General features: G+C 40.3%; 1 protein-coding gene across 6 annotated transcripts in view; it reads right to left on the bottom strand.

The window, feature by feature from the left end:
- Positions 1 to 27667, bottom strand: part of LOC107982989 (ankyrin-2-like) — a 54614-nt gene that overhangs the window by 13020 nt on the left and 13927 nt on the right. For 5 of the 6 annotated variants that reach the window (XM_062984609.1, XM_062984613.1, XM_062984610.1 and 2 more), the window contains exons 4-7: positions 26466 to 26645; positions 24519 to 24575; positions 8254 to 8313; positions 6600 to 6664 (exon numbers count right to left, since the gene is read on the bottom strand). In XM_062984609.1, the coding sequence (XP_062840679.1) occupies positions 6600 to 6664; positions 8254 to 8313; positions 24519 to 24575; positions 26466 to 26645 (362 nt within the window). Of the gene's footprint in view, positions 1 to 6599; positions 6665 to 8253; positions 8314 to 8688; positions 8852 to 24518; positions 24576 to 26465; positions 26646 to 27667 lie in introns of those variants that run through there. The other variant, XM_062984611.1, reaches the window with a different exon arrangement.

Genomic DNA, 27667 nt, shown 5'->3' with positions numbered 1-27667 from the left:
TATGATTATATGCAAAAATAGAACCTATATTATTTGAATCAAAAATTCCTCCTTGCTTTTGGAATATATTTAAAGAATTATAAATATTACAGCAATGATCAGTGTATGTTCTGTACAAGGTTATGAGGAAGGTAAATGTGTAATTATTTTCTGACGTTCTGGTAAATGACATGAAATGGCAGATATATACATGGATATTTTTGTGTTTTATATCCTGCTTTCTGTGATAAAAATATAAAGATTTATAAATAGAAATGAGTGTAAACTTAACAAAAATAAATAACAAAAACAACAGTAGAATAGCAACCAAAGGCATATTAATAAAAGGCAATGAACAACAGCAGAACTAAAGATAATGCACCTGGTTAGAAGGAACTTTTTAATATAATATGTATGATTCTCTTCTTCACATATTGACTTTAATGTTAAAAATACAAACACTGGCAGAATAATCCTACCTGAGTATCTAGGGCTGACTATCTCTGGAGAGCTCAGTGGGCAGACTGTTGGTAGTACGTAGTAATGTTGGGCATGAAATGGGGGACTTTAGGGGTGGAGAAAGTGGCTCAGAGGAAGTTTGCCCACTTCAGTTTTACTTGGACTTGGATTGTGCAGAAATTCAAATGCGAGGATGTATACCAATACCCACATTATGTAGACCCATAGTTGTTGCTGTCTTATGCACTATAAGACAACAGGTAATCTTGTCATGTGATTTTTGGGGGCAAAATTTATTCAAAGTAGATTTGCCATTGCTTTTTTTTTTTTTTTTTTTTTTTTAGGGCTGTGTGATTTATCTAAGTACCTGCTATTTGTTTCTATAGGTGAGCAGGCATCCAAACCGAAGGCTCTGATTCCCAGTCCATCATTCAAACTACTTACATGATTCTACCTCAGTAACCTAAATGCATTATTATTATTATTATTATTATTATTATTATTATTATTATTGACACAACGATGTTGTATGACACAGCAAACAAGATAGACATGCTGGATTTCGTTTCACAAAACCACAAGTCGAACACTTCCCAAGTGTCTAGGACTGTGTGATGTATTTTCGGATGATGCGTGCAGTTGGCAGATCGTAATTTTGTCAATGTCTATTGTTTCCAAATGCCGGCTGAGATCTTTTGGCACGGCACCCAATGTGCCCATCACCACCGGGACCACCTGCACTGGTTTCTGCCAGAGTCTTTGAAGTTCAATCTTGAGGTCCTGATATCGGCTGAGTTTTTCCTGTTGTTTTTCATCTATGCGACTGTCACCTGGGATGGCGACATCAATTATCCAAACCTTGTTCTTTTCCACAACTGTGATGTCTGGTGTGTTGTGTTCCAGAACTTTGTCAGTCTGGATTCGGAAGTCCCACAGTATCTTTGCGTGTTCATTTTCCACGACCTTTGCTGGTTTGTGATCCCACCAGTTCTTTGCTGCTGGGAGGTGGTACTTGATGCATAAGTTCCAATGGATCATTTGGGCCACACAGTTATGCCTCTGTTTGTAGTCTGTCTGTGCAATTTTCTTACAGCAGCTGAGGAGATGATCAATGGTTTCGTCAGCTTCCTTGCACAGTCTGCATTTTGGGTCATCAGCTGATTTTTCAATCTTGGCCTTAATTGCATTTGTTCTGATGGCTTGCTCCTGGGCTGCAAGGATCAGGCCTTCTGTCTCCTTCTTCAGGGTCCCATTCGTGAGCCAGAGCCAGGTCTTCTCCTTGTCAGCTTTTCCTTCAATTTTGTCAAGGAACTTTCCATGCAATGTTTTGTTGTGCCAGCTGTCAGCTCTAGTTTGTAGTGTGGTACTGGTTTTTTGTCTGCTGTGCTTTGAGGAGTTTCTGATTTTTGACTTCAATCAAAGCAGGTTCTTCACTTTGCTTTACATATTCTGCCAGGGCATGTTCTTCTTCGTTGACTGTTTGTTTTACTTGTAAGAGTCCTCTGCCCCCTGATCATCTAGGCTGATATTGCCGGTCAACATCACTGCGAGGGTGCAGTGAATGATGAGTGGTCATGAGTTTTCTTGTTTTCTGTCCAAATTGTCCAGTTCCATCTGTGTCCAGTTTATAATGCCAGCAGTATATCTTATGACAGGCATGGCCCAGGTGTTTATGGCCTTGATGGTGTTGCCTCCATTGAGCTTGCTTTTGAGAATTTTTCTGACCCTTTGTGTGTATTCTTTACTGACCACAGTCTTCACATGTTCATGCTTGATGTTGTCCAGCTGTAATATGCCCAGATATTTATAGGCCTCTGGCTGGTGACACTTTATTGTTTGGCCATTAGGCATATTTATGCCCTCACTTTCAATGATTTTCCCCTTCTTCAATGCCACTGTCGAACATTTGTCCAAACCAAACTCCATGTTGATATCAGTGCTAAAAATTCGGACAGTGTTAGTCAGAGACTGGATTTCAGTTTTCGTTTTTCCATACAGCTTCAGGTCATCCATGTACATCAGATGCGAAATTTTGTGAGAATTCTTAGATGTTTGGTAGCCGAGATTTGTTTTTTGTAAGATTGTTGACAGAGGGATCATGGCAATAATGAAAAGCAGAGGGGACAATGAGTCTCCCTGGAAAATTCCTCTCCTGATGTTGACAAGTCCATAGCTTTCATTTCCAACAAACAGTTCAGTTTTCCAGTGCTCCATCATGTTTTCAATGAAGGTGCCAACGTTTTTACTAATCCCAATGGCGTCCAGGCACTTGATGATCCAGCTGTGTGGGAGTGAGTCAAAGGCCTTTTTGTAGTCAATCCACGTCATGTGAAGATTAGCTTTTCGGCTCTTACAGTTCTCCAGAATCATTTTGTCAATCAATAACTGGTCTTTTGTGCCCCTGCTTTTCCGTTTGTTGCCTTTCTGTTCATCTGGCAAGATGTTTTTTTCTTCAAGATAGTCTTGAATTCTGTCAGCTATGATGCCAGTCAGTAGTTTAAACATAGTGGGCAGACACGTTATTGGCCTGTAGTTTCCTGGTGCTGCTCCTTTTGCTGGATCCTTTTGTATCAGGTATGTTCTTCCAGTTGTTAGCCATTCACTGATACTTCCTTTCTGCAGCATCTCATTGAATTGTTGGGCCATTTTTCCATGTAAACTAATCAGATGTTTGAGCCAAAATCCATGAAGTTGATCACTACCAGGCGATGTCCAGTTCTTGACTTTTTGCACTCGTTTGCTGATCATTTCAGTTGTTATTTCCATCTGTTCCATTTTGTTCTGTGAGAATTTTCTCCTCATGGGGACTCAGGGCAGCTAACAATCCCACACTTTAAAAAAGTTTAAAAAGCACAATACAAAAGTTAAAACATGATTAAATAGTAACAGCGTAGTAAAAACAGATTAAAATACTTTTTTGTTGTTTCATTCAGTCGCTTCAGACTCATTGTGACCTCATGGGCAGCCCATGCCAGAGCTTCCTGTTGACCATTGACACCCCCAGCTCCTTCAAGGTCGAGACAGTTACTTCAAGTGTATCATCCATCCATCTTGTCCTTGTTTGGCCCCTCTTCCTTTTTCTTTCCATTTTTTCCCAGCATCATTATCTTCTCCGAGCTTTCCTGTCTTCTCATTATGTGGCCAAAGTACTTCATCTTTGCTTTTAATATCCTTCCCTCCATGAGCAGTTGGGCTTTATTTTCTGCAGTATGGACTGGTTTGATCTTCTTGTGGTCCAAGACACTTTCAGAATTTTCCTCCAACACCACAGTTTAAAAGCATCAGAATACCATTGTTTTAACTATGCAGACCTTCATTGCCAGTGTGATGTCTCTACTGTTAAGTGTTTTATCAAGATTGGTCATTGCTGTGCTCCCAAGAAGTAAATGTCTTCAGATTTCCTGGCTGCAGTCACGCATAAAAATACAAAGTGTGTAATTGCTTCCATGTTTTCTCCCTCTATTTGCCAGTTAACAGTCAGTCTGGTTGCCATTAACTTGGTTTTCTTGATGTTTAACTGTATCCCAGCTTTCACTTTCTTCTTTACCTTGGTTATAAGGCTCCTCAGCTCCTCCTCACTTTCAGCCATTAAAGTGGTATCATCTGCATATCTAAGATTGTTAATGTTTCTTCCAGCAATCTTAATTCTAGCCTTGGATTCATCAAGCCCCGCACATCACATGATTTGTTCTGCATACAAGTTGAGTAGGTAGGGTGAGAGCATACAGCCCTGCTGTACTCCTTTCCCAATCTTGAAGCAGTCTGTTGTTCCCTGGTCTGTTCTTACCATTGCTACTTGGCTGTTAAACAGATTTCTCAGGAGACAGACAAGGTGACTTGGTATCCCCATACCACCAAGAACTTGCCATAATTTATTATGATCCACAAAGTCAAAGGCTTTAGAATAGTCAATAAACAGAAACAGATGTTTTTCTGAAATTCTCTGCCATCCTCCGTTCTCCAGCAGTTATTGGCAATTTGGTCTCTCGTTCCTCTGCCTTTTCTAAACCCAGCTTGTACGTCTGGCAATCTTGCTCCATACAATGTAATACATACACTTACAGTAGCCTTTAAAACTCACAGCCTTTGCAGACTTTACTTTGCAGAACTCTCACATTAATTCCCTGCCAGAGCTGCTACTATTTTAGCCCTTTAAATTCCATAACAAATTCAATGTTATAGAAATAAATAATACATTGGTATTCCACAATGTGTCAGGGGCATCCATGTGTACAGAAAGATCTTCTATTAAATCCCTGTGTGAAAAAAATGATGCAACTGGGGAGGGTAGGAGTGAATCAGCATGCTCCCCTCTGTGAGTGTTGCTAGAATATGCTGAGATGATGACTCTGTAGTGTTAAAATACATCACAGATCAATGCAACCAAAATACCAAAATAAAGGAGCATCTAATCCAGATTCACACAAGTCAAACTATCTCTAAGCATAACTATCACTATTAGGATTTAATTGAGAGATGGGCAATGTTAAGGCAATGGGAAGAGTACTGACATTTCTGAGGAACCTAATAACCTGCCTTACCCCACTTTGTCTTTCCACAAATTTTTTTAGAAAAATTGCAATCAGGAAAAAAAGTCAAAATAAAAAATAGTCAATAATATCCTCAAGGGGATTCACTGTTTTCTTTCATTTTCAGGCCCCCTTCCTATGATGTCAGTTGAGATTCTCACTTCTTGTATTGAAAAAAAAGCCAAGACTGCAGAATGGCCAAATGTATGCACTGAGGCTGCAGCAGGTGATATTCGTGACTTGGGAAAAGAAAGCATGTGGGGAAACTTGGAGGGTCTGAAAAAATAGTATTGAGGAATATGCATAGCTCCTGGACTGCACGTTGCCTGATCTGAACTCATAAAAAGCAACTTCCAGGCTCAGAATCTTATGTCAGGTGGACCCAGAACAAGCAACAACATTACACAGCACAACAAAAAATTCATTGTGTCTTGATTTTCAGGCTCTACTTTCTTAGATATGGTTATCATCTTTCTCTATGGATAAGCAGATGGCAACTGGTAGGTAGCATATGTTCTCTATCTCAAATACTAGAAATGATAAGTGGAAGCTGGTGCCATGTTTTGAAATCAGTAAGTCAAGCATACCCAGAACCAGTCTAATATTTGTGATACCAAAATATGTGTTGGTCTGTGTTGTATTAATTGATATTTTGAGATTTACATTACCAAATCCAAAGAAACATGAACGCTGAAAGACTATTTTCTCAATTGCCTTTCTGAAACTTATGCTGTGCTGTCAGGCTTTTGTTTTGCCTATCAAAGGGTTAGCTGAGAAAGTTAAAGCTTAATTTCCCCTCTTCCTTGTCTCTGAGCTCCTGCTTTAAACATCCCCCCAAGAGTTCAAAAGGACTTTTACGAGAAGGGAGATAGCACAGGAAGAAGAGAAAATGTTTAAAGCAGGAGCTCAGAGAGCAGCACAGGATTTGCATGCTTTGTTATGTTTTTCTCCTGAATGTTTTGAATATCTTTGAATGTTTGCCACACCTCCTCAGTCCCAAAATGATAATGGGGGCATGAGCAGAGTCAGATTCAGCTAAATACCTTCTAGCTCAATGCACAGCAATAATGTCCTCTACAGTGTCCTCCTAAGGACTTTGGCAGGTCCCTAGAAGATATTTAGCAAAGGAAAAAGTCACAGTGTGCTCAAGGAAAAAGTGTGACACATTTCTGCTTTTCCCCAATTTCCCTTGAAATAGAATTTGCTGTCATTGGAAGACTGTTGCATTAAAAAGCTATAAATATAGGAGGATCAATGTAATGTAGTAGTTTGAGTGTTGAACTACAACTTTGTAGACAAAGATTCAAATCCTCACTTTGCCATGGAAACCCAGTGCATGACTTTAGGCAAGCCACACTCTCTCACAGGAAGGCAATGACATCCCCACAAACAAATCTTGCAAAACAAAAACACGATAGGTTTGCTTTAAGCTCACCATAAATCAGAAACTACTTGAAGGCACATAGCAACAACAACTACAGGATCCCAGTAATTGAATATAATGTGTGAAGTTCATACATGTTTTGTAATAAAGTGAATGAAGGTCTGAGTCCTTCTTTTATCACATATAGAACAAGGTAATAAAATAAGAGAATGTTAAATAGAATTGCTTCTATAGTTGTTCATACTTACCGTGTACCTTGTAGCCCAGTATTTCTGAATTCATCATGTAGGCGATTTATTTTCATTTGAAGTCTCTTAGAAGTTAATATGTACATACATTATAAGTGACAAATAAGTACACTGATGTATCCTATGCACATTTTAAAAGTCCTCTAGAATTCTTCCCGCAATCCTATTATTTCAGAATGTAACAATTTTTAATTGAAATAAACATTGAAACAATTAAATGTACCTAAGTTTTTACTTTCCTACTTTCCAAGGATTCAGCAGATCCACTCCAGTTGTGCTAACAATTGGGTTTAGGCCATTATTTGAGAATGTAGGGAACACTATCCCAAGTCTCTCAAGATAAATCTTCCACTTTCAGAAGCATTTGAAAAATTCCTCTATTTCTTCAGTTTATATCTCAGATTAGTGGGCATTTAAAGATTACAAAGGAGTGTGTTTTCTGTGGATGAGTATTGAGGACAATTAAATTTGCCTCAATCATTTTGAAAACACAGATGGATTCCATCTAGATTAGGCCAGACTAAAAACTTCATCCCGTATTGTCTTCTCTCTGTCTTGTTTCAGTTTTGACATACTAGCAAAACGGAGTCCCATGGAATCCATGACATGGCGCATGGCCACTTCCAATCATTGCCCGTGGGAATCCGTGTTGCCATATGGAAAAAAGACTCAATTTTCAGACTCAATAAAATGAGGAGAAAGCGGGGAAAGCATGGGAAAGGTCAGAAACGGATGTGGGATGGCCAACCATCCCAGAAGACCGGGAAGGACAGTAGGGAATAGGGCAAAACGGTTCCCTCCGCGTTCCCCTGCTTTCTAATTGTCGGTGTGATGAGGTGCTAAAACTCTCAGTCTGTGATGTTCAGGGCAAAATTTAGGCTCTCCTTTTAGGTGGCAGTGTGCGCATTCCTCTATTCCCAAAAAGGACATGAGAGGATAGATCTGCGTGGAATGTGCATGTGCTAATTGAAAGGCGTGGATATACATCTAGCAGTCATTTAAAGAGAAAGAACACTACATTTCATCATACTAGTGAACTTCTTTGTCCACCTAGTTTCCAAGGTCTCTGTTCTTTCTTTATCTGGTTCTTTAAAGTTTTTAAACTGAAGTTTTAAGTTACCTCAATGCTACAAATTGACTGAAATATATTAGAGGAGGGTGGCATACTTCTTACTTGCCCCCTGCAGCTACATCCTTCAAATAAGATAAAACACTTATCCTTACAATTTAGAAACATGAATAATACAGACAGTGCAGAAAAGCTGCAAACATCAATTGAAGGAACTGTTGGATAAACAGATGCGCATGTGCAATTCTTTGCTTTATTAAGTCCGTGGATAGGGGAGCATCCCTCAGTTGACCTTTTAAGTTCTGGGAAAAATTAGAGCAAAATTGTTTTTATATCTGTAATGAAAATCTTTGCTAGGTTTTAAAAATTTCCTGTTTCACAGATTGATACCTACTACTCTCCCCTAGCACAAACATTTCAGATACACAAATTAAAAATTATTTCTTTTTCAAGTGTCAAAAACTTATTTTGAGTTGTACAAGCTGGAGAGATCACATTTGTGTGAAGGACGTTTAACCACAAGTAGCTAAATACAAATACAAATTGAATGAATTTTATCTTTGGATTGGAATAGATGGAATCTACCTCGATATGCTTTCCTTGTTCTAACAAAGCTGCTCTTGTCTCAAGTATATGTAGTTGTTCCTGCAACATGAACAAAATGCAAACATTTTAAGAATACAGAGAAATATCTATAATTCACGTTAATAATTGAATTCATGTTTTGTTGTATTTTTAAAATACTGTTTTACAAATGATAATTATTTCCAGGTGGCAAGTACATTTCTGTGTATGTATTTTCGAAAACTACGCTGCTGTTTTCTCCTTCCAAGGCTTGGATTAATAAACGTGCAAGAAAGCGACAAGACTAGAAGGAAAATAGTAGCTGATGTTGTCAAATTGGAACACACATACAATCAAAATGTACAGTCAAAATTCAAAAAGTACCACAAACTTGGGCAAACAGAAATGTCAAAACACACTTGATATACAGACCCGTCAGAGGTATTCAGGACATACCATAGGGCAGATCTACACAGACCAATAATCTGTGTGCAGGTATGGGTCACTTCCAAAGTTGTTGTGGAGGCAGGTGGGAGACATGAGCTGTGTTTGGCATCCTCACTGGCATCCCATGTTTCCTGGTTTTAGGCAGCCTAAGGAAATGGGATGGTAACCACCCCCTCCCCCCCACCTCCATGCCATAGCAATTTCCAGTTGTGACACGGGTCCTATCTGCAGTGATGGTGGCCAGAACAATGTGCAAACACTGAGGGAGGAGGGGGAGAGGAGCAATCCTCCTTCCTGTCCCCTCTCTCTTCCCAGAGTATCCCATTACTTAGCTGACATCGTTGCAGGCAACATGGATCAGAAACTGTTATAACATGGAGGGTGGGAGCGGATGGTGTCTGCCTTTCTGAGATAGAAGTTGAAACAATTGCAGCCAGTTCTGTTTCAGAACCATTCCAACTATTCCAACAAGCCCAAGTTTTAGGGAATAGTCCTAAATTTAGGCCAAAATTATGACTATCCCTCAATTTGGGGCATGCTCCACTTTACCCTGGATCAGCTCCATGTGGCCGAGTACGATTGATTTCCAAATGTAGGGTCTTGGGGTGGGTCTGTAGGTGACTGTGGAGACCTATTCTTTTTTTAAAAAAAATTGTTTTTATTAATTTATCAATCCAAATGTACAAGCTTACATTTTCCTCATTCTACAATATCTCAAACACATCACGTTGCATACAATCCAACAACAACAACAAAAATCAAGAACATCCCCAAGCATATTTCCCATCAGTCTTTTAACTTTTCCATTACAACTTCACTATACATCTCTCCACTACACACCCTTCATCTACCTATACATGTTTTATTTTCAATATTATTATTATTAATTTATAATTCAAAATGTAGAAGTATACATTCTTTCCTCATTTTACAGTATCCCAGACATATCACATTGTATGCAATCCAACAATAAAGAAAAATCAGAATCAAAGCACCTTTATGCATATTTCTTATCAGTTTCAGACTTTTCCATTACAACTTTACTACATATCTCTCTACTACACCTTTTTATCTACTTATACATATTTATTATTATTATTATTATTATTATTATTATTATTATTATTATTATTATTATCGTCATTATTGTTATACCTTTTCCCCATCTTCCCTTCCCCTTATTTTGTGCCACCTTCACCGGGACCAACCAACTCATACTGTTTCACAAGTCCAAAATTTCATTGTCTCTGTTGCTGGCTTATACCCCTTTCCCTCATTAAAAATATACTCAATAAATTTTCTCCATATTTTCCAAAAATCTGTTTGTTTCGATATTCCCTTTTTAATTTTAATAATGCAAGTCAGCTTATCATTGATTGCTATGTTCCAAATTTCCCTGTACCATTCTTCTAATTGGATTTCCTTTTGTGGAAACCTGTTCTTAATCCACATGTTCTTGTGCAGTAAGGACATTGATTTCCAGATGGATGGTGGTCCCCACAAGAGTTGGCTTCCTCTTGACACGCTTTTCCTTTTCACCCTCTATTTGTGTCTCTTCGAATTCCACATCACTGTTGGTAAGAGTTGACCCCCAGCTAGACTTCATGACTTCCCAGGTCTCGGTATCTATGCCACAGTTTTTAAGATTAGCTTTAAGCCCATCTTTAAATCTTTTTTTCGGTCCACCAACATTTCATTTTCTGTTTTTGAATTGAGGGTAGAGTAATGGTTTGGGGCATTTGGATAATGTGGCCAGTCCAGCAAAGTTGTGTCAGGGTATTGTGTATTGTGAAATGTTAAAATCAATCTGGATTCAGCAATTATGGAGTTAATGAGAGTCTGCAATGATTGATGTATCACAGGACCAATGGGGTCAAGTGTGTTTTGACCAGGACTTACTATCTTGGTTCCTGTGGAATGCAGAGGAGTTTTTTTCCTGTGTAGAGTGGAGAACAGCGATGAGCAATGTGGTGTGTGTGCATGGGTGCTTTCGGCAAGCACTCATGGAGGAAAGGACTGAATTGACTCTATTTGTATATAGATCATGTAAATAAAGTTTAATCAACAGTTGGACTTCGTCTGCTGGAGTGAGTTTATCCAGTGCTGTTTTCCACACGGGGAAACAGTCTGGAGAGAAGGAGGTGAACCGGGATGGTGAATTTTTGGATTTCAACTCTGCTACCCATCATCCCCGCTGACATTGGGTTATGGGCCCAGGCCTCCACGCTTCCTGCTGCGCAGTGGATGGAGATGCTGATGGCTGGTGAGCTTTCAGCAACTGTGCGGCTGTGAGAGGGATTCCAGAGACGGAGGGGACCCGAAAGAGAGCTCCAGTGAAGCTGCAGGAGAAGATTGTGACCGCCTGAGTCTGCACTTGAGTAAGTGGCAGTACGGCTTAATCTCGGGGACCGAGGGTCACGGAGGCAGCTAATTCACCGGGAGCTTGGGGTGTTGAATCTTGATGACCGAGATGGCTGGGAAAAGCTTCATTTCCAGCATGGAAAAGCTGTCTGATGATAATTATGCTTCGTGGTCAGTAATGATGCGGTCTTTGCTGGCATCTGAGGATTTGGAAAATACCCTCAATGGAACAGATCAAAATGCTGAGCACAGAAGGAAAGCCAAAGCATATTTGATACTGTGCCTCCAACCAAACCAACTTGTCCATGTGAGAAACAAGGACACTCCTGAGGAGATTTGGCAAGCTTTAAGAAATGTCCATCAGAGGGAGACTTGCATGTCTCAAATGATTTGGACTAAGAGGCTGTTTTCAGCAAAGCTTGTTAAGGGTGAGGATGTCAGAAAACATTTGGACAATGTAAAGCAATTATTGATTGGAGCTGAGGAAAGAGGCCTACAATATTCTGAAGCACAGAAATGTTATCTGGTGCTGTGCAGCTTGTCTGAGGACTGGGACTTTCTGGTACATTCTTTCCAGAATGTGAGAGTCCAGGATTTAACTTTGGATTCAGTGTGTGGGAGAATCCAACAAAAAGTGGACTGGAGGGCATTTGAACAAGCCCAGAAGCAGACGATGGCGCAGTGCGACCAGGAGGGGGCGCAAGTGGCCGGCTTTGGTCCTGATGGTGTTCCTGGGAATCGTGAGGAGGTTGCAGTACATCAGGTCAAAACACGGCGGTGTTTTGTCTGCAACAAGCCGGGGCATTTTGCCAGGAGTTGCCCAAACAACAAGGCAAGAAGTTCTCGTGGGAACAGAGGGGCTAAGAATTTGTCAACAACAACTAAGCCCCAAGTGTTTATGGCTGCGGTGAATGGAAGGATCACCGAAAAGAACAAGTGGTATTTGGACTCAGGTTGTACACACCATGTTGTTACAAATCTTAAACTTTTGAAAAACAGAAGGGATGTGTCTGGAACAGCAGTGACTTTGGCTGATGGAACAGATGTGGCACTGTGTTCATTCCTTGCTTGAATGTGGATTGGGAAAATGTACTTTACATCCCAGAATTGAGTTCTAATTTGTTAAGTGTGGCTACCTTAACTGAGAACGGATATAGAGTCATTTTTAGCGGAATCTATTGTTATATACAGAAAGATGGACGAGTAGTAGCAAAAGGTGTAAAAAGAAACAAAATGTATATGATGTTTGACAAAAATAACTTTCCAGATGGGGCACAAGTCTATTGTGTGAAGCAGAAGATTATGCATGACAGGTGTATCCATCATCTTCACAGAGCGATGGGTCATGCACGTGTAGAGGTGCTCAGAAAAACTTTAGAAATATGCACAGATTTTGAGTGTGAAAAATGTGAAAATTTATTAGACTGTGCAGTTTGTTCAGAGATGGGAATTGAATCAAAAGAGCATCCTAAAAGATCTGGAATTAAGACCCAGGAAATGTTTGAAATAGTCCATCTATATGTAACAGAATCTGATGTAAAAAGCCAGGGAGGTTCTCAATTTACTTTGCTGTTAGTAGATAGACACACGAGATTTGGATATATTTACTTCCTTAAGGATTTGAAAGAAGCTGTTGTAAAGGTGTCTAATTGGATAGACATGGTTCAAAGGGTCTATGAACAGCATGTAGGTCAAATAGTTTTTGACAAAGGAATTAATGTGTGTAATGAAGAGATGAAGAAACTGTTGAGTGAAAGGAATATAGGATTTAAAAATGTAAAATCAAATAAGTCAAATGAAGAAGGCGTGGCCCAAAATAGGATGAAGCAAATTCTTCACATGAATGAGTGTTTAATTAGAGATTCCAAAAGCTCAACTAAGAATTGGCCAGAGTGTTCACACACAAGTAATTACACTTTAAACAGGTTATGGGATGAGGAATTGGATGACATCCCATTTAGGAGAATGTACAAAAAAACCCAAAATATAGGATATCTAAAAGTATATGGTCAAAATGCTAATGTATTAGTTCCAGCCAACCAAAGGAAAAAGGGTGAGCCTAAGTGGAGAAGGATGCAGTTTTTAGGCTACTACCAAGACAAGCTTAAATTTCACAGTGGTCTTGGGAGGCTTATTTTCTCAAAGAATGCGTTCTTTGAGAAGGATGAAGGCTGGGACAGGTTGCATTTGAACAAAGAGATGTTGTTTAATAACAATTCCACAAAAGAAGCGGAGGTACAAAAAGCTTCAGGTGGAGGGGGTTCTGTTGTTGAAAAAGATATGCAACGAACCATTAAGGAGGAGATGGTTACTCCAGTGAAACATGGGGAAGTACAGACTCCCCAGAAGAGTCAGAAGAGAGGGGGTAAAGGGAAAAAATCACCTAAGCTTGAGAGTGAAGAGCAGGTGACAGAAAAAAGTGAAGATATATCTCTTCTTGAGACCGAGATTGAATCAGTTGATCAGTGGTCTCCAACTTGTCAATTGGCACAGGTGTTGCCAAAGCGCCAGAGATGCAAAAACATTGTGCCTGTTTATTAGTCTGAACGGAAGTTGAAATATGTATATATGTTCAGAGAGAGTTAAATCAGTGTTGTGAATAATTGTGATGAAAAATAAAGATGTAAAAGAGATAGAGAGTGAGAGAAAGAACTCTCTAGAGTTTTTTGGGTGAAGTTTGATTATGTAATGAATTGGTTTTAAGAAATTGGATTTTAAGAGAAATTGAAATCCATGGTTAAGCCAGCAGTGGTTGTAATATAACCTGGCAGCATCAAATGAATCTATGTGGCACAATGAATTAAGTTTTCAGAGGTTGGGAAAACTATTGATTAATGAAGTGAAACATCAGTGTATTAGGTTCTGGTTCTGGCATCGATTGTGTTAATAAAGATGCAAGAAGAGAGTTGATGTATTGTGATCAAAACAATTTACATGTGATTGAAAATGACAGTATGTATACATATTTTATCTTGTGGAAGTTCAAGAGAGATTGATCAAATGTGTAGAGTGTTAAAGTATATGTGGAGAATTGATTTGAACATTTCGGAGGGGAATTGTCAGGGTATTGTGTATTGTGAAATGTTAAAATCAATCTGGATTCAGCAATTATGGAGTTAATGAGAGTCTGCAATGATTGATGTATCACAGGACCAATGGGGTCAAGTGTGTTTTGACCGGGACTTACTATCTTGGTTCCTGTGGAATGCAGAGGAGTTTTTTTTCCTGTGTAGAGCGGAGAACAGCGATGAGCAATGTGGTGTGTGTGTGCATGGGTGCTTTCGGCAAGCACTCATGAAGGAAAGGACTGAATTGACTCTATTTGTATATAGATCATGTAAATAAAGTTTAATCAACAGTTGGACTTCGTCTGCTGGAGTGAGTTTATCCAGTGCTGTTTTCCACACGGGGAAACAGTCTGGAGAGAAGGAGGTGAACCGGGATGGTGAATTTTTGGATTTCAACTCTACTACCCATCATCCCCGCTGACAAGTTGATGGCCTTTGATGACTGATCCCTGTGGGATTGACCTGTTTGCCTACTCAGTATTAGACCCTCAGGTATGCCTTCCCCAGTATTATAATTGCACTGTAATTGACTATGACAGCTGGGTAATCTCCCCTCCCCGTTGACATCGACATATTTTGCACCTTGGCCCCGATCGTTGGGATTTTAAGATTTTATTTTGTATGTGACTTTTATGACTGTTTTTATCGTTGTTTGATGTTTTATTGTTGATTGATTTGTTTTTACTGTTTGCTTTTGTTTTATATTGTTGTTCCGGGCTTGGCCCCATGTAAGCCGCCCCAAGTCCCTTCGGGGAGATGGGGCAGGGTATAAGAATAAAGTAGTTATTATTATTATTATTATTATTATTATTATTATTATTATTATTATTATTTATTATGAAACAGCAAACAAGATAGACATGCTGGATTTCGCATCCAAAATCACAAGTCGAACACTTCCCAAGTGTCTAAGACTGTGTGATGTATTTTCTGATGATGCGTGCAGATCCCAGCAGGGTGGCCTTTTGCACTTGGCAGATCGTAATTTTGTCAATGTCTATTGTTTCCAAATGCCTTCTGAGATCTTTTGGCACGGCACCCAGTGTGCCCATCACCACTGGGACTACCTGCACTGGTTTCTGCCAGAGTCTTTGAAGTTCAATCTTGAGGTCCTGATAGCGGCTGAGTTTTTCCTGTTGTTTTTCATCAATGCGACTGTCACCTGGGATGGCAACATCAATGATCCAAACCTTTTTCTTTTCCACAACTGTGATGTCTGGTGTGTTGTGTTCCAGAACTTTGTCAGTCTGGATTCGGAAGTCCCACAGTATCTTTGCATGTTCACTTTCCAATATTTTTGCAGGTTTGTGATCCCACCAGTTCTTTGCTGCTGGCAGGTGGTACTTGAGGCATAAGTTCCAATGAATCATTTGGGCCACGTAGTTGTGCCTCTGTTTGTAGTCTGTCTGTGCAATTTTCTTATAGCAGCTGAGGATATGATCAATGGTTTCATCGGTTTCCTTGCACAGTCTGCATTTTGGGTCATCAGCTGATTTTTCGATCTTGGCCTGAATTGCCTTTGTTCTGATGGCTTGCTCCTGGGCTGCAAGAATCAGGCCTTCTGTCTCCTTCTTCAGGGTCCCATCATCATTATCATCATCATCATCATCATCATCATCATCATTATTATTATTATTATTATTATTATTATTATTATTATTATTATTATGGCGAGGGTTCATTTCTTCAATGCTGGTGATCTTTGTTTCTTCCAGAACACTGACATTTGTCTACCTGTATTCCTAAGAAATTTGCAGGATTTTTTGGAGGCAATGCTGATGGAATTGTTCCAGAAGTTGGGTGTAACATCTGTAAATGGTCCACGTTTTGCAGGCGTATAAAAGGATTGAGAGAGCAATAGCTTTATAAACAAGCATCTTCGTATCCCTACGAATATCTCAATCCTCAAACACTCTGCTACATTCAAAAAAAAATTGCTGCAATCACAGAGCTCAGATGATGTTATATTTCAGTGACAATGTTGACTTTTTTGTTATGGGTATTTGGGTACCATAACGAGAAAATTCTGCTTATGGCAAATGTCATTTCCTGTTTCTGATCTAGAAATTCTGCAGAAAATCGAGTGTTAGACTATTGGGGACTCTGAAAAATAGTGCTTTGAATTATACTCAGAAATAGACTGTCTTCAGGTATTTCAAGCACTAGTGAAATATTTTCAGTTGAACAGGTTGTTAGGATTTGGACCAAGGGTGATGTCTGGACTATGCTCTTTGTTGGAGGTCTCATACCATCCTTTGGGACTGACCCTACTCCTCATCCCACAGGACTTTGTCTAGAAAAAAAATCAGTTGAAAAACACAGTAATTGAAGGCACTTGCAAGCTGTTTTGAGGAACCTCTGTGTCCAGGCCACAATCAAGTATATTGAAACAGAAGGTGAAAGCAATTAAATGTCCTTTCTGGTCCACTAAAACGGCAGCTGCAATAAGGACTTCCAGAGATTTTTAGGAGGCACTCCAGGATCCTGAATATATCTTCCTCTGCATGTCACTAGTTCAGTTTGCATAGTCCAGAAGCATAGATAACATTAACTGCGAAAATGGACTATACCTTTTTAAAGATTTTACTATCCATAGGAGGTGGAATTAGTTAGCAGGTGTCTCTTAGTGAAAACTAACTATTGCTCCTCTGTAGTAAATGAAATTGCAATTCATTTTCCACTGGGATTTAATTGGTGTACTGCTGAGGCAAGAAACATTTGAAACGCAGCTCACAGTCATGATAACCTTTGCTGTGGGTACCATTTTATTATTCTATTTACTGTTTATCACTCTTTTAATTATTGTAAGAACACTTTTTCAGCCGGAGGTCTTAAAATGTAAGAGCTGTTTTCTGCCTGTGAAAAATCACACTTTTATGGGAAAAAGCCAGAGTTTCTCTGAGAAAAGACATAGCCATTAACAAGAAAAATACAAGATGATAGTAACGGATTCTGGCAAATTGATCTTATACAAAGTGAGCGAAGAAAGCATGGTGATTTAACACAAAACAAATACTCTGGAAACACTCTATCGACAGTGGTCTTTTTGCACTACATCATTATAGCACTATGGTTCCACTTTAAGTGCCATGACTACAACCTATACAATTCTGTGGTTTGTTGTCTGATAGGCACTAAAGCTGGGAAGTTTAAATAACATCTTTTAACAACAAAACCTAAGATTCCACAGAGTGGAGCTATGGAATTGAAAGTGCTGTATACTGTAGTTTGAAAGGGACCCAGATGTTGCACTGGCTTCACTGTTCTTTTCAGCATTCCGAATTGAAATTTAGTATACATCACTAGCTATGCCCGGCCACGCATTGCTGTGGTGAAGTATGGTGGTATGGGAAATAAAGTATTGAGGAATTGGTGGTAGTTAAGGTAAAGGGTAAAGGTTTTCCCCTGTAGAGTAAAATCTCACTTATCCAACATTCACTTATCCAATGTTCTGGATTATCCAACGCAGTCTGCCTTTTAGTAGTCAATGTTTTTGTAGTCAGTGTTTTAAATTCATTGTGATATTTTGGTGGTACATTTGTAATACAGTAATTACAACATAGCATTACTGAGCATGGAACTACTTTTTCTGTCAAATTTGTTGTATAACATGATGTTTGGTGCTTAATTTGTATAATCATTACCTAATTTGATGTTTAATCGGCTTTTCCTGAATCCCTTCTTCTTATCCAACTTATCCAATGTTCTGCCGGCAGGGCCGGTTTGACCTATGAGGCCCGTAAAGCCGTGGCCTCGGGCGCAGCCGCTAGGGGGCGCTGTCGACGCCGTGGGAGGCGGGGCCAGGGTTGGCCCCGCTTCCCGCGCTACACACCCTCACCCGTTTGCTGTTATTGGAAACGGCCGGGGCCTGGTCGGGCGGTGAAGATCTCGAGGTGCCGCCGGGAGATGAAGCTGGAGTGGCCCATGCTCACGTCCACCGAGCCCTGCCAGGAGTTACGGCCGATGGTCACCGAGCGCTTCTTCATGAGGTATTCGAACTCGCGGCCTTCCAGCCGGGCCACTGCCGCCGCCGCCGCTGCTGCCGCCCCCGCCGCCATCTTGGCCGAGACAGGGCACGAGAGCCTGCCTGCCAGCCAGCCAGTCAGCGCGCGCACGCAGCCCCCCTCCTCCTCCTCCAAACCCGAGCGCGTGCGCGGCCCCCCTCCCCCCCCCCTCGCGCACCAGCCCCCGACACCGACAGGCACAGGCAGCGGCCGCCCTGCAGCCTATGCTCACGCAGATCCTCCCCCTTCACCCTCCGTTAGACGGGCGGCAGGCTCGGCCAACGAGAGCGCTGCACGCCTTTGGAGCTGCTCCCGGTTTGCCAATCACGAGCAGAGCCGGGACCAGCCAGGGAGAGGGGCGGGGGGGGGGGGGGGTAGGAAGCAAGGTAGAGTACACTGCGCCAGAGGCAGCCAGGCAGCCTGGGCGGTGGAAAAACGTGGTCTGGCGTTCTGAAATTATTCGGAGAGGGTCCTGCTTGCCGAGAGTCCCAACTCGTTGGAAGTAGCCTTCAAGAAGAGTTGGAAGTACATGAGGCGAGGAAATTGTTTCCATGCTTGCGCACACATTTCTATCTTTATTTTATTATCACACAAGCATGTGGATACTGAGTTGCTGTGTTTTTTCCTGTCTGTATGACTATGTTCCTGAAGCATTCTCTCCTGACGTTTCGCCTGCATTTCTGGCAGACATCCTCAGAGTTTGTGAGGTCTGCTGGAAACTAGGCAAGTAGGTTTATATATATGTAGAATGTTCTGGGTGGGGGAATAAAGAGGTTTGTGCATAGTGATTCTATCCTCAGAAGTTGTGAGGTCAGGAGGAAATGTTTTCATGTTTCATGTTTTCCTCCTTTCTGCTGAAATTGTCCAAATGCTTGTGGATATCAATCGCTTCTCTGTGTAGACTGACACGGTGGTTGTTAAGAGTGGTCCAGCATTTCTGTGGGGAATTCCAGACTCAGAAACATTCAGGGCTAGCTAATACCTCCCAACAAAGGATTCCCATATGCAGGAAACAGCCAGGCATGAAGCTGCCAGGCTATTCAGTGCTAATCAAGGTTTATTTATTTATTTTGTGTCAAAAGAATTGCATGATAAATAAGTTTAAAAGTGATAAAATAAAGGAATCACAAACTAATCAAGGTGGCCAATTGCAACATTCACACTTGCCACAGGCAGACAAGAGTTTTCTCCCACCCTGGATATTATTATATAAACCCACTTGCCTAGTTTCTAACAGACCTCACAACCTCTGAGGATGCTTGCCATAGATGTGGGCGAAACGTCAGGAGAGAATGCTTCTGGAAGATGGCCATACAGCCCGGAAAACTCACAGCAACCCAGTGATTCCAGCTATTAAAGCCTTCAACAACAGCATGTAGACAGTTTCGACAGAAAGGAGGAAACCATGAAATTGAACAAAATCTGACTACCAGTATTTTTAAAAATAAAATCAGGCCAGTACATAAGGAACAACACTCTGAAAACAGAGAAATTCCAGACATGAATCAATCAGGGCCAGCTAACACCTCTCAACAAAGGATTTACCCTGGCAGGACACAGCCAGGCTTTGAAGCTGCAAGGCTACTCAATGCTAATCAAGGTGATCAATAGCAACATTCACACCTGCCTCAGACAGACAAGAGTTTTTTCTCCCACCCTGGACATTCCACAGCTATATAAACCCCACTTGCCTAGTTTCCAACAGACCTCACAGCCTCTGAGAATGCCTGACATTTATGTGGGTGAAACGTCAGGAGAGAATGCTTCTGGAACATGGCCATACAGCCAGGAAAACACACAGCAACCCAGTTATTCTGGCCATGAAAGCCTTTGACAACATACCTTTATTTCGTTTACAGTGAGGAAGCATCAGAAACAATTAAGGATTATTTGTGACTTAGAGTGCATCTTCTACACTGTAGAAGTAATACAGTTTGACACCGTTTTAACTACCATGGCTCAATGGTATAGAATCATGGGAGTTGTGATTTTACAAAGTAGCTTTCTCTGCAAAGAATGCTGGTTCCTTTTGTTGCCCAAACTACACTTCCCATAACATTGAGCTATGGCAGTTAAAGTACTGTAGTACCAGACCATTCATTCTGTGGTGTAGATCTTCCATAAGTCTACAAAGATGACTACAGTATTGTCACCCACATTTCCCAATGTACTGTAGCTCCCTGGCACAGCACCCACTTTGCATATGAAAAAGTTTCAGGTGCAAACATATCTTATGTTGCCAGAAGAGTGAATACCATCTTCTGAGTCTTCCCTGGCAAATTGAAAAACAGAGTTTTGTACAATATATCTGTGATTTATTTCAGACATGCTTGCTTAACACTTCTGTATACCCTTTTTCAGGTATAAACAGAATCCCAAAGCCATTTACAGAAATTTTAAGGATAGCATTTAAATTCAATCAGTAATGGAAAGGCTAGCAACAATAAAATGCAAATTCATATTGTAAGTACAATAATCATATGTACTAAAAGCATTCTTTATAGTGAGCAACTGTGGCCCTGTTTGTTGCGTTGTCTCCAAGCCATTTCCAACTTATGGCAAACCCTAAGGCCAATGTATCACTGAGGCTGAGAAAGTGTGACTCACCTAATGTCACCCAGTGGGCTTCCATGGATCAGCAGGAACTGAATCTGCTGTTCAGCAGGAACAACTCTAGAGTTGTTGTCCAGTGCACAAATCACTAAAGTACACTGGCTGTTGTGGCTCCCTTAATTACTCAGTGTTGACTGTATTGTCCAGGACTGGTTTAGGAAATGGGCCAAAACATGTGGAGGGACACCAGAGCTCCTCATCTGAAGCCTAGGTAAATAGCAGGGGGGGAAATCAACTGGCTAATGTTCCAGAGACAAGGGGCCACAGTGGCTAAAACCCTGTCATCAGTCATGGCATACCTATCCAAATGCAGCAAAGGGATCTACAAAAAGACCTTTGATGTAGGTCCTAACAGTAAACAAATGTATGTGGTGGGTGGTCTGGTTTTGAAGTTATTTAAGGAAAATTGGCTTGCATCACCACTCCTATGGAGCCGCAGTGGCGCAATGGGTTAAATCCTTGTGCTGGCTGAACTGCTGACCTAAAGGGTTAGTTTCTATCTGTCAGCCCTAGCATGCAGGGACATAAGAGAAGCCTCCCAGCAGAATGGTATCACATCCAGGCGTCCCCTGGGCAATGCCCTTGCAGGCAGCCGATTCTCTCACACCAGAAGCAACTTGTAGTATGTTAGCTTCTGGCACAATAAAAAAAACACTATGGATTTCTGTCTATCCATAGATAGACATCTGTGGTGCAGTCTTATGTGTGTTTACTTCGCAATAAGTCCTATAGAATTACAGTATGTCTACTTTCAAGTGTATATGCATAGACAGACGGTTTCAAGGTTTCAAAATACTGGGGCTGAATTGAGTGCTGGTACAACTTTTTCAAAACAGGTAGATTGTGTTTCTTTCATCAGATCCCAATAAGTAATCAAGTTTCTGGAATATGTAATACTGTATATATCTAAAATTCTATTAATATATATTACTAGCTTTGCCTGGCCACGCGTTGCTGTGGCTTATGGGAATCCTTTGTTGGCCAGGTGGAATAGCAGTGAATAGCCTTGCAGTCTCAAAGCCTGGCCATTTTCTGGAGTAGCTGGAGCTTTTTGTTGTATGAACGTAGAGGCATGGATGAGGGGTTGTGCTGCCAAGTTTAGTGTTTCTAGGATGTGCAGTTTTGTTGTTTTGTCCTAGGCCGAAATTTAATTACTCTTTTATATATATAGATGAAAGTGGAATTTTAATTATAATTAATAACACTTTTTATGTTTACATGTGACATTTGAATTTTAGGAAATATCTTTCCTGTTTGTGTATCGTAATACATAAATACTGTATCTTCCCTCTCATTAAATGCTTTACTTTCCTTAGAGAAATAGTAAACGAACTCACAATTTTCTTACAGTAGCGTGTATACATAGGAACAAAACGTCAAACATAAAACAACAATTATTATCATTATTGTTATTATTATGTTTCTTTGCTTTTAAGACATGCTTTCCTCCCATACAAACTAAAAATGGGGTGTGTCTAAAAATGGGGTGCCAGCTAGACCAGGGCGCACTGGGCGGGAGGCGGGGCACCGTCAGGGCGGTGCCCCGCCTCCCGCCCAGCGTGCCCTGGCCCCGCCTCCCACGCAGCATGGGAGGCGGGGCCAGGGCACGCTGGACGGGAGGCGGGGCCAACCCTGGCCCCGCCTCCCACGCTACTAGCCCTGACCCCGCCTCCCATGCTACGTGGGAGGCGGGGCCAGGGGACGCTGGGCGTGAGGTGGGGCCAGGGCGCGGGAGGCGGGGCCCGCCGGCGCTGCGGGAGGCACATGGCCACGCCTCCTGCGGCGCCGGCGGGAGGGGGGGCACTTTTCCCCATCCCCGCTTACTATTGTAAATTTTCTTCGGCCGGCCCTGTCTGCCGGCCTGTTTATGTTGGATAAGTGAGACTCTACTGTATATTGATAATCTTATATTATCTGCTTAGAACTGGATTATATGAGGCCCCTTCTACACAGCTGTATAAAATGCAGACTGGAGTGGATTATCTGGCAGTGTGGACTCAAGATAATCCAGTTCAAAGCAGATAATATAAGATTATAAATGGGTAATATAGCTGTGTGGAAGGGCCTTGAGTCTACACTGCCATATAATCCAGTTAAAATCAGATAATCTGTATTTTATAGGCAGTGTGGAAGAGGCCTAAGTGAAGCCTAACTGTGCCTGTCCCCTGGGCTGAATGGGTTGCTAGGAGACCAAGTGGGCACAGTTTAGCCTTGTAACTGGCAGCAATTGGATAAAAAACAATTATTTATTTCCCTCTAATTAAGACTTTATTTTTCTTTTCCTTTTGTTGTATGAACGTAGAGGCATGGATGAGGGGTTGTGTTGCCAAGTTTAGTGTTTCTGGGATGTGTAGTTTTGTTGTTTTGTCCTAGGCCGATTTTTTTTATCCTTTTATATATATAGATGGGTTAGATCAGGGGTCCCCAAACTTTTTAAACTGAGGGCCAGTTCACGGTCCCTCAGACAGTTGAAGGGCTAGACTATAGGGTTTTTTTGTTTTTTTTTTTACAAAAAACTATGAACAATTTCCCATGCACACTGCACATATCTTATATTGAAGTAAAAAAACAAAACAGGAACAAATACAGCCTCAATGTTAATAACAATCATAATCATGATAAAAATAATAAAGAGGGTTGGAAGAGACCCCTGGGGTCATTTAATCCAACCCCCTTCTACCTTTGTGCACCAAAAGCACAAGCAAAGCACCCCTGACAGATGGCCACTCAGCCTCAATGTTGATAATAATAATAATAATAATAATAATAATAATAATAATAATAATAATAATAATAATAATAATAAATCACACAGTCCTAAATGCTTGGGTTCAACTTGTGATTTTGTGTTATGCTGTGTCCTTCTGTCAATAATAATAATAATAATAATAATAATAATAATAATAATAATAATAAAGAGGGTTGGAAGAGACCCCGTGGGCCATTTAGTCCAACTCCCTTCTACCTTTGTGCACCAAAAGCACTAGCAAAGCACCCCTTAATAATTAATTAAATAATAATTAAAATACCATTATAAACAAGCAAAGAGGAGGAGGGAGCTGCCACCGCGAGGGCCGAATGAATGGCTTCAATGGGCCGCATGTGGCCCCCGGGCCTTAGTTTGGGGACCCCTGGGTTAGATAATGGGTTAGGGACTCAAATCCCATCCCACTGAAACATGCATAAAATTACAGCAGTAGCTGGAGTGTATGCAGGTTTGAGTATCCAGAAATCTGACACAGAATCTCCAAAGCAGAAATTATCCATGTGGATGGCTGAGATAGTAAAATCTTTGTTTCAGTGTACACAAACTTTGTTTCATGCACAAAATTATTATAAATCTTGTGTATAATATTACGTTCAGGCTATGTGTATAAGAGGTATATGAAACATAAATGACTTTCATGTCTAGATTCAGATTCCATCTCTAAGATACCTCATCATGAATACCAAAATCCAAAAAATTAAAATAATCTAAAATATAGAACACTTCTCATTTCAAACTTTTTGGATACTCAACCTGTGCTTACAGTCTAACTTTATCCCAAGTGATTTCAAACATTTGAAAAAGATTAGATTAATATGACATTTTCTTGGATTCGGAAAAGGTGCTATTACTGCAACAGTTTGGAAGAACTCAAATAGATGGTCGCTGTTTTGTGATTTTTTGGTTAGTCTTAGTGATGGTCTTGCTCAATGGCAGAGTAACAACTTTACTATAAATTAAGCTCAATTTGCAAGTCTACCCTGAAAGAATTACTTTCTTTCATTATACGTTGCATTTTTCCAATACCTTGAAAATATCTCCTTTTTTCTCTCCCATCTTCTTTTCCCAATACTGCAGGTGTGTCTTAACAAAGAAAGAGAATGACAAGGATAAGTGTTTCAGGCAGTATCACAACTGAAAAGAAACTACAGCTTATGTAGATTATAGGAAAATACTTATGACTCTAATCATAGGACTCACATTTTGTGAGAAATGAATGAATGCAGCATCTTATTATGTAGTTTGACACAACTTTAACCACCATGACTCATGAGAGTTATAGTTTTACAAGACCCTTAGCTTTATCTTGTAAAGATTGCTGATGCTTCACCAAACTACATCTCTCTAGATTATATGGCATTGAGTAACCAAGTGATAGATATTCATGAGCCAACTTTAGTACACATTATGTACGTACAAATGGACAAGATGTACTTCTAGATCCATCTAAACATTTATTTTTAAAAAGACTTAAGCATCTGCATGTGGAAAAAAGTCTGATGGTGCACAAAGAATTAATGCTGTTTGATACCACTTTCACTGCCATGACTGAATGCTATGGAATGATAGAAGTTTGGTGAGGTTTTACAGAAAAAGCTAAAACTACAACTTCCATGATTCCACAGAAGTGAAAGTGGTGTTCGACTGCATTGATTCTATACTTGTAGAATCTAATGAAGGCAATGTTTGGAAATAAGATACAAATACCAATAATATTATTCAATTAGTTCTTTTTTCAAGAAAGAAAGTATAACTACATTATATTACAGTTATAATTTACAGAGGGTTAAATCCATCCCTTTTAAATCTAATGAATGTTGGAATTGCAAACGTTTTGGGAAAGAATATCTATGAAAAATTGCATACTACTGTGCTGCACCAAAGGCAATGGAATTTAGGCGAAACCCTACATCCTTGGGTAATCGCTGAAGCTTCAATTCTGATAGGCTGTAAATTTATGCTGTTTGGAGCACTGGGAGCAGTGTAAAATTTAAATGCTTAACTGATTTTATTTGCTTTGCCGGTTGTGAAAAATGTAGGGTAGCTCCGAAACTGCAAAACAGTGTAAACCCTTGAGATATTAAAGCACTATACCACTTATATGATTCTGGAATTGCTTTACCCAATGTTAAAGGGTGTAGCTTCACAACACAACATTATAGCAAAGGGGACTAGATATAAATGGTTACTTAATCAGCAGGAGACTTTATTAAGAGACAACCAGCCAGGATCTTCATTCAGATGTAATGGGAGACTTCCATCTCCTCATTTATTTCCAGTTTAGTTGTGTCCACTTTTATTTTTACTACAGTAGAGTCTCACTTATCCAAGGTTCTGGATTATGCAATGCATTTTTGTAGTCAATGTTTTCAATATATCGTGATATTTTGGTGCTAAATTTGTAAATACAGTAATTGCAACACAACATTACTGTGTATTGAACTACTTTTTCTGTCAATTTTGTTGTATAACATGGTTTTGGTGCTTAATTTGTAAAATCATAACCTAATTTGATGTTTAATAGGCTTTTCCTTAATCCCTCCTTAATATCCTAGATATTCGCTTATCCAAGGTTTGTTTAGCTTGGATAAGTGAGACTCTACTGCATTCACAAAGTTTTAAAGTTGTAAGATTGGTGAGATCTCTGAGGGCAGGCTATAAAATATTTTATGAAATAAAAAGTAAGTTGCGAGCACTCCATTTGCAAATTCTCAGCAATGTCATTTTTTAAAAGAAAAATGTCTGTAAAAGTATGGTGTTGGACTGACAAGCCTCTTTCAGATGATATGGGTATATTTCCATCATATTAGAGTCTTTCCCAAACGTTAAAATATGGGCACATGCACCAGGAGATATGTGCAGTGCTGTTGTGCAGTTTTTATTTGTTTCACTCAGGTCTGTGCAAGAAAATATTATACCCAAAAAAGGAAGTACAGCTGTCCAATGTAAACTGGTCACTACCACAGGTTGTACCTTTGGAACTCTTTCCAATTCATGCTCCACATAAGACTCGGATGCTGTGCTATGAGGAGTCCTGGTAAAATCAGAGGTCAGAGCAGAATCACAGCAGGCTATCGAGGGATGAACCATGGTTGTCCTTAGGCTGTCTCGTTGACTGGCAAGCCGACAGTCACACATTCTAGAAACACATAGCTTAAAATAAAATAAATTATACAAATTTAAAAACTGAATTTTTCAGCATGCACAGCTGCTGATTTCATCGCAGAATGATTCTTCCAGAGTGTCAGACCTGCCAACTGTCACATTTCTGGGAGTCAACAAGGCTGGTCAACAGAAACATTTGAGCCACATAAATCAGATCAATGAAATGGACAGAACGTTTTCTGCTAGCAGTAGATTAGCTCCACGTTTTACCATGGAATCAGTAAAGTTGGCAGCTATGGATAGCAAACTGTTACCTCGCATTTTGTTTGACAGTTTTTCTTGATTAATACTTTTCTTCCAAGTAGTTCGAAATGACGTCCCTATTTTTTTAAGAGTAACTGCTTGGCATAAAATAATCAGACTGCATCATGCATCTTCTGGGACTCCAAAGATGAAACTAGGGGCCCTTCCACACAGCCATATAACCCAGAATTGCCACAATATCTGCTTTGAACTGGGTTATCTGAGTCCACACTACCCTATATTCCAGTTCAAAGCAGATAATGTGAGATTTTATTCAGCTATGTCAAAGGGGCCTTGGTTTTGTTGTTTAGACCCTGTGCTTGGAATAAAGTGTTCTAGGTACAAAAAAGGACTCTGGAAGTCTGAACTAAGTGCTGGCAATTTTATTCACCATGTGGCCATGGTTGCATCTTCCAGCTTGAAACAAATCAAGCTGTTCTTTCCTTTTGGTTCAAATTTAAGTCAGGACAAATTCATGGTGGTTGGCAGGTTTTATTTGGTCATGAACACAAGACACAAGACATTGATTCATTGCAATGAGATGCTCCATAGTGATCCTAGCATTTAATAGAAACATAGTGTTGGAGGAGCTTGCATGGGCCATCTAATCCAACCCCCTACCATGCAGGAAAAGCACAAAGTACCCCTGACAGATGGCCATCCAGCCTCTGCTTAAAGGTCTCCAAGGAAAGAACTTCTACCCCACTCTAAAGAAGAGAGTTCCACAGTTGAACAGCTCTTAAAGTCAGAAAGGTCTTTCCAATGTT

The sequence above is a fragment of the Anolis carolinensis genome, chromosome 6, assembly GCF_035594765.1.
Source record: "Anolis carolinensis isolate JA03-04 chromosome 6, rAnoCar3.1.pri, whole genome shotgun sequence".
Lineage (NCBI taxonomy): Eukaryota > Metazoa > Chordata > Lepidosauria > Squamata > Dactyloidae > Anolis > Anolis carolinensis.
This window is presented reverse-complemented; position numbering and strand designations above follow the sequence as displayed.